We start from the raw sequence: 15,565 nt of genomic DNA on the forward strand, positions 1-15,565 counted from the left end.
TTTTGGTTCTTTCCTTAAAATGATGAGGCTAAGATTGAACAACAAACTTTGAATGACATACAACCAGGACAAGGAATAGTGTATCCAACTTTCTCTGTATTAACATTTTACATACAACTCTTTTGAGAAACCATAAATATGATGTGTTCTCCCCCTTTCATGAACTGCAAGCAACCCAGTGGCTGTTCTGCCAAGTTTGCTCAGGCACACAGACTTCCAGCTCAGCTCAGTTTATCAGTCTCTCTGCCTGGCTCTCTGTAAGGATCCTCCCTGCGTGCCTGAGAACCCCACACTGGACTGTTCAGCCACACATTTCTGCCTCCACTGTAACCTCCTATGCAGACAATGCAATGGCTTCCCAATTTAACAAACACACCGTAATTCTTCCTTACTTTTGAACTTTTTTTGCTAAACAGGAGTCATTCATGTAAAGCTTGCTGCAAGCTGAATTAAATTTAGATCCTGAATCCTATTTATTCCTTTTTAAGGTCAACAACCAGCATGCTTTCTGATTGTCTATAAAAGTATTTTGACAAACATAAGAATAGTCAGGAAAAGGATGTATTTGTCATAAAACTTCCTTCAAACTACATAAGAGATCATTAAAATTGGGTGCACAAGATACTAGTTTTTGCTCTGAATTTCATATTCCCATACAGTATTAGAATTTATGTTCAAACTGTATTTTGATATCAGACATCTTCTGAAGTGGCATCTGTCACTGTCTCCAAAGACTGGAACTGACACTGAGATGCAACACAATAAGCCTAATGTTATCTCAAATGGCTCTGATTTTATGCAGCGATGCATGATCTTGACATTACAATGCAGCACTGAATAATTCCTACCACTGTTTTATATTATGCATGTAATCAAGTTTATAACTGAAAATATTTTAGGTATTTTCCAAGAGCCACAGTTGGCTCATGCAAGCATTTTCGCATGTTTACACCTTTTTTTATCATGAATGACAAGTGCCCCTAGGACTATTCATAGGAACAGGGCACCAGAGCAGCCCACGGATAGTTAAATGTGGCTAAGGAATCACTTTTTAAGACCCTTAAAACTTCGGAGTCTTTTATTTTTGAACCATACTTGCATTAAAATCCCACCACACCAAAACACTTTGATCTCCAGCTAAACGCCGTGGGATGTTGTACACACAGGGTACAATCCATTATAACCCACGAATAGCAGCTTTGGGGAAGACGAAAGCCGACTAAGAAAAGAAGCGGGCACAGAAATCGCAAGCGCGGCCGATCCCGGCAGCCTGAAGCGCTCGGTGCCGGTACAATAAGGAGGCACCGGGCGGTGACGGCTGCAGGATGCACAATTCCAGGCCCCGTCTCCAGGTGGATACAGCCCGTCACGGGCTGTGCGTGTCCCCCTCCCGAGCCGCGGCCCTCGGCTCCTCCACCGCCGTTCCACCGCCCCGCCGGCTCCGCTCGCGGCACGGCCGGGCCGGCACGGCTCCGGCTCGGGGCGGCCGCGTGGACGGGAGCGAGCCGCGATCCCCCGAGCCCCGGGGGCTGCCGGAGCCACGGCGGCTCGGGCGGCCCCCTGCCCCGCAGGCTCCGTGCCCGCCCACACACGCCAGCGGGGAAGGCGGAGGCGCCGCCTGCCCCCAGCCCCGGGAGAGACGTGCCGCGCCCCACACCCCCACGGCCGGCAGGGACGGGGGAGGCCGCAAGGCAACGCGTCCCCCGGGCTGCAGCCGCCGCCCTGCCGCGGCCAGCGCTCCCCGCTCCTCCCGCAGCCGCCACCGACCCCCCGCACCTTGGCTCCGCCTGCCGCCGCGCTGCATCCTCAGCCCCATGCTCCCGGCCGGGCCCGAAGGGGCGGCGCCGGCCGGGCTCGGCGCTGCGGCGGTTCGTCCCGAGCCGCGGGCGGGGCGCGGGCCGGGCCCGCTCGGCGTTGCCATGGCGGCGGGCGCGCGGCGGGCGGCGCGGGGCCGGGCCGGGCCGGGCTGGGGAGGGCAGGGCCGCCGGGCCTCGGGCCCGAAACCCCTGCCCGCGGGGAGGTTCTGTGCCCGTCCGCGAACGGCCCTCATTACCCAAGCCTTTCTCTTGTAACTTGACGGGAAGTTGAAGAATAATGAACGCCCGGGAGAAATTTACGGCAGTTTGCTGATGTTTGAGGGAACGAGTGATAAAACGAGAGCTTAGAGCGTTGCCAGTGCGTTACACTGAAGAAATTAAGCTCAATGTCTTTGAAAACGAACTGCACCTTAAAAATGAACCACAAAACAGCCTTTTGAAAAGCCGCCTTTGATCCCATCACTGATTAATATATGCAGGCTGATGTGCTGGATTTGAACTTTGTGAAGAAGCAATAGGGTGGTATTTACAGTTTGTCTGACAGGTTGCTATTTTCCCTAATGTGAAATCTCTCAGGGCTTTTGTACTTTCTGTGTGAAGATTTTTTTCACTGACTGGCCAAGGGTACTGCAGTCCCTTCCACAGCCTAACGCATCACAAAATCACGTTGTCCCAGATGGAGGGACATTCCCCCTCAGTATCTAGAAATGAGTATTAATTACAGGCTAAATACAGTGTTTTATATGATTTGCTATGCTTCCTTACATGCTAGAAAAATTCATTTGAATGTAGCTCAAAATCATAGTAAAATCAAGTAAATCGAGTAAAATCAATTGAAAACAACTTTTCTTCCTTATTTCTGCCTCAGTCAATGCTCCCACTTGTTTGCACAAACACATGATGGATGAAATCAGTAGTTTATCTGCCCCAATACTTTGTGTAGACTCTATCAAATACTTCAAAAAAATCTTCTGTAGTAGAACTCTTCACTCTTCTGATTATTGAATGTTGTGATGTCCCTTTTAATTATATATATACCAATTATGAAGTACTTCTTACTAGCCTTAGTTTCTGTGATCCATGTTGTAGTTATCATTTCGGCTGTTTTCTCTAAAATCATCCTTAAATGTAGTTGGTGTCAAATTTGTCAGGGGAGAGGTCAGGGAAGTGAATATATACCTTGGAAACTCATCGGTCCTCCATCTTCTGGTGGCCCTCTGTCTTTCTGACTGCTTTTTATATAAAAGCATCAGTTGCCATGGCATTTCAACTACTGTCAACCATAAGGTCACAAACACCTTACCTTCTTGTCAAATCAAAATAATTTTATAGCATTTTCCTTTATGTCTCTTGGATTTGATTCAATGTCTTGGAAAATATCTACCAGGAAAAATCTACAAAACCAAAAAACCACAATCCAAGAGTTTTTGTGGGTTTTGTTTATTTGTTTTTGTTCATTTTTTTGTTGTTTAATTTTTTGTTTTGTTTGATTTTGCTTATTTTTGTCTTTTTTTTCTGAAGCAGATTGTGAAATTAGAGATTTGGGGAAAGGGCTTCAGGAAATTATTTAGCATTCTTCCTGTGTTTCAGGGCCTCTGGTTTATACTTTCATTAGTATAAATACATTATACACATTAGTATTAGTATACATTTCATTTCACAATTCAGATTATTAAATCTGTAGATTTTAAAGGTAGAGACAGTCTTTAAACAATTTCCATTTCAGATACCTGAAGATCCTGGAGAGAATAAAAATAAGTGTACAGGATTCTCACATCTATGTGGTTGGCTGTAATACTTTCTACTACAGAGATCTTGTCACAGAAAACACTTGTCTCTGTTTTTCAAAAACAAAACAAAACCCCAAAACAAGCCTGCCTATAGTTTTTTCTATACTTTTGAAAGACTTTTTTGTTTCTTTCTTTTTCTGAATATCAGTTTCCCAAATACTCAGTTTGTAGTACTCAACATACAGTGTTACACTGTTCTGTACAAACCCATATGACAGATTTCTCATAGTCTCTTCCTTATTGTTCCTATGCTTTTTCCCACCACATAGATAATTAAAACACATAAATGTAAGTAGGCATTTTTAGAAAAATTCCCCTGGTTTCTAGGCAACGCTGAGGGAATGTGGAGATTTCTGTTTGTTCTGTTTCAGTCAGCAGTCACAGCATCATAGAGATATCCTGTCTCTGAAATTTTTGACCACCAGTGGCAACACTCACGAAAGCTTTATGTATTTCTGATTGGTCTCACTTATGGGTCTGAGGTGGCTTTTGGCCTCCTTTGGTCTGTGAGAGAATATATATTTTGAGTGTAATTAAAAAGTAACAGTTTTATAATGGTGTGCACATTAAGTCCCATAACATGCATTAAGCAACAACAACAATAAAAGCCTTAACAAAAATGGAATCACTTCTGGATTTTGATCTGCTCAAAAAAGTACAGAAATAAGTTGCACTGTTACACTACAATCAGATCACTGCAGAGATCTTACCATTGTTGAAGAGTAACATGTCAAAACCTGTAAGATTTGTCCTTTCCCAGTCTGAAAACAGGAAACATGGCAATCACTGTTGTTGTCTGACAGCAGCAGGCATTTTCCCCTTTTCCTTAGGATGCATTACAACAGAGCATGGTTTTAAAATGTGCCTTCACTGGGAGGGAAGGAAAGGACCAGGTGCATGAGAGTCACATTTGCAAGTGTAGGTGGGCATCTGTCCCCACCCTGGCATGGACTTAGGCAACAACTGCTTTCTTTTCTGCTACTTCTGCCCTCTGTATCATCCAGCGTAGACACCTAACTTCTGTAAAAATGTGCAATTCATATATCCAGCAACAAACCAACACAGAGAGAACTATGTCCAAGAAAAGGGAAATACCCAGTAAGATGTCCACTTTCTTTTGCATGCGTGGCCCAGACAAGTTTCCATTCCTCTGAAAAAGATGGTGTGTCTGGCAGGGCCTCAAACGGTTACTTGCTTGCTTGGGACAGAGATCTGTTCATAATGTCAGAACTTTGCTTTTGTAGAAATATTTCTTGGAAAAATACTTTGTGTGTACCTTGGAAAATTAATCTGCAGTTCTTTGGAGAGTCCTCCTCTTTCAAGCCATTGATTTTCTATTATGCTTTCTTTTCCTTACAGCAGTCAAGTGAGCATACACGCAGGAAACAGCCCAACAACCAGATCTGCATACTCTATTCACAGAGTATTCTAGAACAGTCCTGAATTCATCACAACATGTACTTGATCACGGAAATAAGTCTCCTGAGTTTACTTGAGTATTTATTTGGCATAAGTGCCCCATCTCAGTGCAGATTGTCACCTGCCTGTGGCTCTGTGTGTCAGTGTTCCAAATCCCTTGTTGCAGCTCTCAGAGGGCTGTCACTGAATTGCAGCAATTCCCACCTGGCACATTCAAATCATCAACCTTGAAATCTGTTCCCCTACAACTATGTGGAAATAAAAACATTTACCTGAAAGATTAGAGCACAATGGTATCTTCTAAATGCATTTAAACAGATTGGCTGAGCAGTTTTCTTTTGCTACCTACTTAGAAAATTCTTGTGTTGAGACAACTGAAGTAGCTTTCAGACAGCTGGTGTGAGGGGAAAAAATAGATTTAATAGCTACTGAAATATGTTGTTTGCTTGTTTTGGATTCCTTTAAAGGATTACTTTTCCAGGAGGAATGGTAGATTCTTTTCTGCCTTGTGTTTGCTGCGTGTTCTTTGGTCATATGGTTCTTCATGTTATTTAAAATCATGTACAGTCTTGAAATATCATTGCAGCTTTCTAAATGATGGAGAGTTATGTGTTTTGGCAGGGCTGCAGACTCCTTTGCTTCCTTCATGGCAATGCATTTAGTTGTTCTGTTGTTGTCTGTATGGCAGCAGTAGTTGTGGATTGTTGTAAAGCTAGGGCTCCACTGGGAAAAAAACTTCGGAGGAGATGATCCATATCTTAAAAACTATGGCTTTTAATACCTTGTGATTTAGAATGCAATAAGGGAGCTAGCCTAAAATAAGAGAGCAACTATAGGAATATTTAATGATATAAAGTTTATATGAACACAGTATTAAACTTCCATAAAATTTATCAGCTTAGAATGAAAAGTCTTCCCTGCAGCATATATAGAATAACTGCTACAAAAACCCCTTCAGGATAGTGTACAACTGCTGCTGTGCAGTTGTACGCTATACAACCATTCTTTCTCTTTAGACCTATACAGAGTTTATAGTACACCTATACTGTCATACAAGTCTGTTTTTAGATGTGTCAAGGAAGAAACCTGTATAAATTGTATGAGATGTTATTCTGAGCTGTAATGTAATATCTAGTAGCTGGAGTGAGTCGGGACCTGCTTGTATTTCTCCTTGTATTGTGTCATTTTCTGTTTATCTGCTATTCCCATGCAAGTTTGCAGATGGAAGGCTTCTAGGTGAAAAACTGTTCTTTAGTAGGGCTGACTGCTGAGAGCTGTTCATTTCTCATTACTTTAATTAATTTGGGTATTAAATAATGTAGACTGGAATAACTAATTAAATATATTGGAATTTTAAAGGGAAGAAAAACCCACGTAAATATCATAATTCTGTTGTCTAGAGCATAAGAAATTATTTTTTTTTCTAATTGATTTACCTACTGTGATACATAGAAATGCTTACTCATACTAATTAATGAGGAACAGAATGATTTTTTTTTTAATATTTCAGTGAAGATCAGAAACTTATGACCCAGATTAGACATATATAAATGATACAACTCCAGTAAATTCAATGGAGCTATTCCTGCTTAGCCTGGATGGATCATCTATATCTACTTAGCCCATGTCAGGCAGACAGAAGAATGTCATTGTGACATTTTGTGTGGCCCCTTCACTTTCTACACAGCTACTACAGCATGCTCAGGCTTACCTGGCAATGTATTTTCCATGCACATTCTTCAATAAATGGGATCCTCTGTGCTAAAGAGAGTTCTTCCAGCTTTGTCAAGGTCAAGAAGAGAAATTCTCAAGGGTATCTTAAGAATTTTCTACAAAAGGAGGCACAAATATGCTATGATTTTCCAAAGCCCTTTGATGCATTTTCAATATCTACATGAATGTGAAAAACAGTTTTACTAGAAATGGGCTTAAATTCCCACTCAGAAGAGCGTGGAGGTATTATTTATCCTTAAAAAATACTGTAATATTTATACATTAACTTCATAAAAGCCCATGTATTTATACAAACTGGAAAATGAAGGAAACAGAATGAGAAAATGGGCGGCATGCAAAGTTTCATAAGTAATAGCAAATTTGGTCACATTAACCACTTCTAATTATGTGTGAAAGAAAGCAATGGCCAAGAAAATGGTCAGAATCAAAATGGAGTGTATGGAGTTTAACTATTTTTCTGTGGAATAATTTTATTAATACTTAGAAAAAAAATCTTTGGAAGAACTACTATAAGTACTTTCTGTTATATTCTTTAGGACTTCCTTTCATCTAAAAGTCATGTTCCAAGGAAAACATTTTCTACACACTAAACTTTCATGTTTTTACTGACATCATAAAATTTCAGGACTATCCAGTGTTCCGATTTGGACAGAACCTGAAATTTACTGGTTTAAAATTTGATATACACCCTTTTTTCCCCCGCTCTGTCCATTAACATGTTAAATGTATCAGAAAAGAAAGGAGCTTCAGTTTGATGGATGTTTCACAGACCCAAGGGCCAGGATGCTCAGGGCGTATTCATAGCTTTGTCAGTGACATGTGTGACCTTGTGTACAGCAATTTGGATGTCTTGGTAGGTTGCAGTCTGAATCACCTTAATTCATAGTTGGTAGTAAAAATTTGGATTTAGTGCATTTGTCTGCATTTTTGATACATGCCTTTTTGCACTGTGCTTATGATCAATAGGAACAGAAATGATATCTATCCTTTGAATAATAAATATTAGAATTGCAGATTACATTATATGGATGAGACCTATACACAGAATAATATTTATGCCTAAGATAATGTCACGGAAGCCAGTAGGGCCTGTGATTTTTAATATTAAACATGAATATCTGTAGTGCAGTCTAGCATTTCCATAAAAGTCTAGGAGAAGTTGAATTTAGTCTGAACAAGCAAATCAGTTATACAATATAGAAAGAAAGAAAGAAAGAAAGAAAGAAAGAAAGAAAGAAAGAAAGAAAGAAAGAAAGAAAGAAAGAAAGAAAGAAAGAAAGAAAGAAAGAAAGAAAGAAAGAAAGAAAGAAAGAAAGAAAGAAAGAAAGAAAGAAAGAAAGAAAGAAAGAATTAGGATGGAAAGTCTTATGTGTTATGATGGTTTATTTAATAAAAGACAACATCATCATGTAAATCTCTTCCATAAGCTGTTTAATTTCTGTCTTAAAAGTTGCATGTATTTCTTCTTGCAGCCCTCTTTAAAAGTTTGTTCAAAAATTCAGTTCCATAGAGGAATACAAAACCTTCATATTCATGAGCAGTGTGTACGCAGTTAATATTGTGTATTAGTCTCAGGTGGAATGTCTCATGCTCTTCTGTTCACTTTTCAGAAGTTAGCATTCCCATTCCCCCAGTTCATGTTTTCCTTCATGTGTTATAGTAAGATCTGTGCTAGAAATTTCAACCTGGTTGATATAAATTTTATTTTCTAAGACTTTTCATGCTCATTTAATATGTCTGATTCTCCCTGTGTCATCTGCTTTTCATAATGACAGTCTTCTTTCTCATTCAAGGTATGCCTCTGCACTTAGTGCTGCTAATACCAATTGTTTTCTAATTTGTACCACCAAATCTGCAGTATTAGTAAATACTCTTCAAATTATAATATATATTGGCAATACCTTTCAGTTTCTGTCATTCCCACATCCCATAATTTGCACAACTAGCTATTTTACAGAATGTACTATGATAGTATCAAAAGTTTTTCAGGATTGGTTTTCCTGGATCATCACTAATAACTTCAGTCCTTGTGGTTTACCTATCAAGAAAACATGTTTTGTCCCCCTTTTATCTAAGTGCATCTAAAACACCCTCAGGTTCTATTTGATTAAACAAACCTGTTGGGTTTTATTGCATTTACTGATTACTTCTGCAAGTCCTTTGTTTTTGCTTTCTTTAAAACATATCCTTGAAGAGTACTGAGGTCAAACCAGCAGGCCTCTTCCTACCTATCCTCTCCTCTTGCTGGATAATTTTCCTCCTTTCTAAACTATACTGTGTTCAGAGTTTTGCAGCTATTTGAAGCAACCCTTTTTTACTACCAACTATGAATTTGAAGCAAAGCAACCCTTGAGCTTGGTTGCTTTGCTTGGGCAAGCCATGTTTCTCTCTCAATTTTTCTCTTTTCAGTTTGTTCAGAACTATGGGAGAATTTCTGGAGAATCTTCATTGTGTTATGAAACTTAATAATCTTGCTATATCTGATAGATAAGGACATAGTTCTTCATCTGTGAAGGGCTAAGACTGACAACCATAAGGCAACAAACTCTTCAGTAAGTATCCAGTGCATTATACATTAATACCATGGATTAGAAAATATTAGGAGGTACTTTCTACCTCAGTGAAAGTTATGGGAAAAGAATTTGTGTTCACTTTACTGCAGGTGTAGTGATTTAATTCTAAACAATGTGTTCTAATCACATCTCATAAGAAAAGGGATTAAAGAGATAGAAATTTAAGACACAAGTTGCTTGACTGGTTAAAGCTTAATGCAAGTTTTAAGTAGCCCTAGTTATTCTTCTTAGTGACATTAGCAATTTTTGCAGTGCAATAAAATGTCTGAGAAGGAAGATAACATATAAAACAAAGCACTCATGATCAAAATAAAATGGCATTGAATGCAAGGCTCCTTGTAAGACTTTAGAACCTATTAAAAATGTTTGATTTAAAATGAAACTAAAGCTAAAATAAAGTAAGATTGGGGTTTTTTGGGGGGGCTGGAGTGGGAAATGCTGGGAATTTTCCTTTGAAAATTTGACTGGCCATTTCTGTTGAATTCCACAAGATTTTGAGGAATACATTACTGGTAACTAACTCCTGTTTTCTGTGTTATGACTGCTGCAGTGTTACTGATTTGAAAACTCATTTGTCATATAATAAAATGTATAGCTATATTGGTTTACTGTTGTCAGTTCCCATGGCAGCCTCTCCAGATCTAAAGATGGTATCAGCTGGCAGACTGTTCCGTATCCAATGGTTGCAACAGCTGGATTTCCTCCTACCTCTATGTGTTTGTTTTAATTACATCATCCCTAAAGCCAAAACTGAAATATTACTCATTTTGGAAAACTTCATGACAAAGAGCTACAATCTTAGAGAATATTCATACAAAAAGTCCTAGTCCCTGTGTCTCAAAATCTGTTGGATTGTGTTCATTGCATAACCAAAATAAAAACCCACTTGTTTAAATATCCATCCCAAGTCAGTGAAGCAGAATGAGGTTCTATGTGCCATGAATATGCCACAACTCCGAAGATTGAAAAAATATGTTTAAAAGACAAATACTAAATATCACCTCATTTGTTTTAAAGATTGTCACAACTTAAGTGATTACTGCTTTCAGTATTTTTGACAATTTCCTACAAGAAATGGGCAAACAATAAGTTTCCAGTATTTCTGTAAGTTTATCTTGAGTGAATGTCTTTACCCAGTTATGAGAGAAGCAATATTATGCTTAAAAGCACTGAGCATAGTGCAAAAAAAGTTTGCTTTCTAATTAAAGTTGAAATGGGTATTTAATGAACACACATGTGTTTAATTCAGTTTTGACCACTGCTTCTCAAGACAGTGGAATGAAGATGAAAAAGACTAAGAGCATTATGGGAGTCAGAAAAAGGATGTTGAGGCATGAGGTTAAATTGATTGGTATAAATTTCTGTTCTTACACAAAATGAAAAATTAAAGAGCCTTTGTGATTTATTCTTTTTGGGTTGTTAGAAATCAAGAATGAGATATTTATTATAATTAAAATATGATGCTATAGTACCATAAAGTGATATGAAATTTCCAGCATGTATAATTTATAGAGGTTTGTGGTAATTGAGGGAGAGAGTGGTTTTATGCAAAGATTTAGTATTGAATGAATTGCTGGAATAATAGGTGTAATATTATCAGGCAAAATGATAATTAGTTAGGTGTATGTCTGTTCTTAGACTATTTCTTTAACAATAGTGTTTTTCAGTGTACCAGTCTGGGTTTTTAGGTCATAAGAGTACCCCTTTTTTCTGATTAAGTTGTTGCGTTTTGTAAAACCTCATTTTCACTTTTCACTGTATTGAAAATTCTCATTAAATTAGATGAGGTGCCAGGCCATTCCATATAAAAATTAAATAATCTGTAAATGGATATAATAATATTTATTCTAAAGGGTTTTCATGATTCACTTTAGTTAGTGGACTGTTTTCAGATACTGAGCTGGAAGATACTAAAGAAAATAAAGTTAGTTTCATCATTTTTCTATTTGAAATAGCACCTACGGGCATGGCAATGGCAAATTATTGATCTATGTAGCAAGCATCTGTAATAGCAAAATTCCATGCCTCTTTATACCTTTACCAGCATCTAATGTTAGTTTAGTCCAAATTATGCAAACAGTTTTACAACCACAGCTGCTCTGAGTTCCAACTCAGCATTCAGAAAACTTGTGCCATAAATGTACACCTGTGCAGTACTTCTGAACTCGTTGACAATGGAGTCCAGTACTACAGCCTTGTGTATATAGACAATTATGATGGTGACAGAGCCTTCATTCCATCACCTTTCTTTACTCAAAATGTTGGCCAATAGAGTGCTGTGCTAAATTCTTCCTTCTTTAATTCCATTAAAAAGGTTATAGTACTGATGCATTAGCTGATGTGTGCTTAAGAGATCTGCAAGATTTTTAGATGCCTACCTAACTGTCATTGACTCATAATTGCTTGCCTAAATACCTTTGGGAACTTGTGAAACTATTTCTTTGAGATAACGAAAAAGAAGGGGAAAAAAATATCCAGAGTGCTTTCAGACATGCTCATCAGAGCTGTACATGCCTTTTGTAATACAAGCAATTTTGATTTGACTGTTCAATAATGTTGAGTCTCTGGGATCTAGATATTGCCTACATCACATTAGCTTATATAGTAAAAAGACAGATTAGAATTACTAAGTGGTATCTTTACAGAGACAAATACAATGTACAGATGTAAAAATACATAGTGGTTTATATTGTTCCTTTTAAATAGAAGATCTCAAGGCTTTTCTATGCATTACATACAGAAGTAACTGCAGCTGGTTTAGAGCTGTAAGGGTGCTTTCCTGAAATACTCCATAAAAGGCTTGAAGGAAATGTTCATTCAAAATGTAAAGATAACCTGCAAAGGTTAGCTTAGGAAATTAATACAAATTACATTTTTCCATTCTTCAACATGAAGATATGTTATCTTCAAAGATACATTATAGTTCTCAAATCACATAAACTCTTCTTTGCTTTTATATTACTAGAATACAAATGGTCCAGAACATTATTATAATTATATACAGTGACATGTTCTTTAGATGGGTAGCTGAATGAAATGCATGTCACCTCTTGGTCTGTAGGCTGTAGCGGATCTGCTAACTGTGAGAAGTCACTGCCTATGGGTTGATTCACAGTGAGGTTCTCACTTTGCTGAGAATATGCCATGTGTGAATAACACTGCATTCTCTTGCCATGTTGCATTTAAACTGTTGTAATTCCACTACATCTCTCACAAAATACTATGAAACAGTTAATGAAATGGAGAATAGTAGTTGTTCAGAAGGTGACATTATGTATTAGTATGAATCTAATCTTTTCAGTGCTTTCTTTTTGCCAAATCCACTAGATTCCCCTCTTGGATTTGTATTGGGGGTTTTCTGGTTGGTTGGTTATTTTGGGATTTTTTTGTGACTCTAGCTGCACGTGGATGCACAATTTGTGTAGAAACTCAAATTGGGATGCACCTACTGTTAGGCTATGTATGTTCAGAAATGCAGAAATAGCTTTTTCCTTGTGAATATATTAAGACAGTCATGAGCTGTTTTCATGATTGTTATACTGCCTGACACACTGTTCCTACTATTAATATTGATGATTTCTAACTTACACTCAGAACACAGCCCTCACTCTTCCTACAACAGAATAATAATTTATTGATTTGACTTTGCTTGAAATATCATCCTGTTTCAAAGTACTTTTCCCCTGGGAGCTCCTGCACTGAAGGTGGCAATGGTGTGCAGATAAGGGGACACAGGCAAATCCCAGTGTTAACCTTCTGAACAATGGCTAAACTAGTGATTGCAAGGTTCTACATCTGGGTGAAAAAATGCATGTCCTGGACTACAAGGTTGAGGAAAAATGTGGGACAGTGTTGGAGTGAAACAAAGAAAGCCTCATCTCATTCCTTATTCTACAGCTCCAATCTCAATTCCATTGCTTTCACGTTTTGGAAACTGCTTCTTACTACTCGAGCCATGTGAGAAATATGTTACTGAATTTAGAAAGTAGTAAAGCTCTTCTGAGTACTGTAAAAGTGATGATGATTAATGCAAGAGTTGTAGTCAGCCCTTCAAATGCTCAGTATAGCTTCTTTCTTCCCTTGCTGCTGGAAGTAGAAAATAAATAGGCACAACTGGAAGCTGTAGGAGGACTGGTCATAGTGAATGGTGTTTGTGCAGACTGTTCCTCCCTACTTCAGCTGTTCTATAGCTGCATTAATCCCCACATTTAATAGGCTGCTGATACGATATATTGCATTGCAAAACACTGAAAGGAACAGCTGCTGTTAGAGGAATACTTGATTCTAAGAAATGTGGACGTTTTCAGTTAAAATGGGTGGTAAGACAATGCTTCTGAGACCAGCATGAATGTCTTTGGTGTGGATGGCCCCTGATCCCAACCCATTGGCTGATGAGGCCACTGTCAGGTCTGTGGGAGGTAAGGTCAGAGTGCAGGATAATCATTCTTCCATGTAGCTGCATTTGTTCTACTGGTCCTGCTGAGTAACAAGCAAATATGCAGGCTAGGCAACACAGAAACTAATCTGAACTCTTGCCCAAGATCTCTGTGTCTTCTAAGTGCAAAGCTTTGTAGCTTTTTTTTTTTAATATCTGAAGGCTTCAAACAAAGGAACATTAGTGCAACAAGCATATACATAAAACTGTGGGTGGTTTGGCTCTATTTTCCTTTCCTTTCTACTCAAGCACTGCAATTTTGCACCTTGCATGTGAAGGTGTGGTTTAATATATTTCTTCCACTCATTTATCCCTCATTCAAGCTAGGGAGTCACACCTGTTTATTGTTACCCTTCTCATGTCAAAGCCGTCTATTTGATCTTTCATTTTTATTTCAAGTGTTGGGGTTTTCCTGTTCCCTTCTGACCTCACCACTAACATGGTTGCCCATACTTCTGTCTCTGTGCTCTGGATATTGATCATCCTTCATTTGCTGCCTCTCATTTTCCCTTTCTGGATATTTTGTGTGCTACTCTTCATCTGTGTCTGCTGCTGCAAAGTGACAGTGCCACTGCAGCGGCACTGCCTTGCCTTGCCAGGCGGGACTCTCACCCGGGCCATGGGCGCCCATGCCCAGCCGGGCTCCCTGCCCTGTTTGCCCTCCCCAGGCAGCCCCGGGCGCTCCCAGTGTTACCAGTCTGCGGGGAACACACGGCCGGGGTGGCAGAGGGTGTCCCTGTCCAGGGTCCTGAAGGCTGGCCAGACTGCCTGCTGCCACCTGCCTCCTCCTTTCCTTTCGTGGCTCTGCTACTGGTGTTAATGGCAAAGAAACGGAGGTATCTTTGAAAGCTAACTCCCAAATTTCCTGTTTAATATGAGGAAAGTTATCAACTGGCTAAGATAGAGTTTAATGTATATATCAAGTAAGAAATCTTTGAAAAATGACATGAGGGAAGAGAATAGTGCTGCTTAAAATGAACTTGGTGGCTTGTTTTTATTAATCAGGCTTGCTATTTTTGTCAGATATCAGCCTTTGATCTTATGAGCATTCTTCAGGGACATAATGGAAAAACTGAGAGCCAGATTGTAATTCTCTCATGAGTATGATGCAGGAGTAATTGAACTGAAGTCAAATTAAACTAATGTGAAACAGCTGTAAGTGGGTTCAGACAGACTCAGTACTCTGCAGCTTTAGTTAATGTTTTCTTACAAGGCAAAAAAAAAAAAATCAACAATATACTAATACACTAATAATGTGCATGTGAGGGAACTACTACTCTGTAGTCCCTGCTGGCCATACAAAGTGACTGATGTAAAATGTGTCTGAAAGCAGGAGTCTGGCTAATGAGGAATGGATACCAGAAAAGAGCCAAGAACGATGAAGATGATTACAAACTGTGAACCAGGTACCCCCGTCCTCTTCTGGCAGTTAGGTGATTGATGTGTTAGGATGTGAGAAGCAGGATCATAATGTATTCTGTTTAGTGTCACTGGCCAAAGGAACTGCAGACAGGCTGTGGTACCATCCCAGCATAGTTTATTGCTGAGGTGTAGTTTCCTCAGGCAGATTCACTGTTTTCACTGAAACCATTTCTGCCAATCAGTAAATTTTCTGTTCTGAAGATTAATCCATGAAATAAGGAAAACATGGCACTTCATGATGTAACTTAAAAAGTGATAAGAAACTCCATGCTATAAAAGACAATAAAAAGGACGGATTGCCTTTCCTTGCATAGTCCTGATTCTTAGTTAACTCTCTGATTCCTAATGACACTAAACCTTCTGAAAACTATTTGA

General features: G+C 39.0%; 1 protein-coding gene and 1 long non-coding RNA gene across 6 annotated transcripts in view; both read right to left on the bottom strand.

Moving 5' to 3' along the window:
- The window catches only part of SPATA7 (spermatogenesis associated 7), a 33,415-nt gene extending 31,479 nt beyond the window's left edge, over window positions 1-1,936 (bottom strand). For all 3 annotated transcript variants that reach the window (XM_064423654.1, XM_064423653.1, XM_064423652.1), the window contains exon 1: window positions 1,777-1,936. In XM_064423654.1, coding sequence (XP_064279724.1) covers window positions 1,777-1,921 — 145 coding nt within the window. In that variant the 5' untranslated portion in view covers window positions 1,922-1,936. The remainder of the gene's footprint in view (window positions 1-1,776) is intronic.
- A 3,766-nt stretch (window positions 1,937-5,702) lies between these two features.
- LOC135302768 (uncharacterized) overlaps window positions 5,703-15,565 on the bottom strand; it is a 32,636-nt gene continuing 22,773 nt past the window's right edge. For all 3 annotated transcript variants that reach the window (XR_010364315.1, XR_010364314.1, XR_010364313.1), the window contains 2 exons: window positions 6,738-6,855; window positions 5,703-5,839 (listed from right to left, as the gene is read on the bottom strand). This is a non-coding gene — a long non-coding RNA (uncharacterized LOC135302768). The remainder of the gene's footprint in view (window positions 5,840-6,737; window positions 6,856-15,565) is intronic.

This window comes from Passer domesticus, chromosome 6 (genome assembly GCF_036417665.1).
Source record: "Passer domesticus isolate bPasDom1 chromosome 6, bPasDom1.hap1, whole genome shotgun sequence".
Lineage (NCBI taxonomy): Eukaryota > Metazoa > Chordata > Aves > Passeriformes > Passeridae > Passer > Passer domesticus.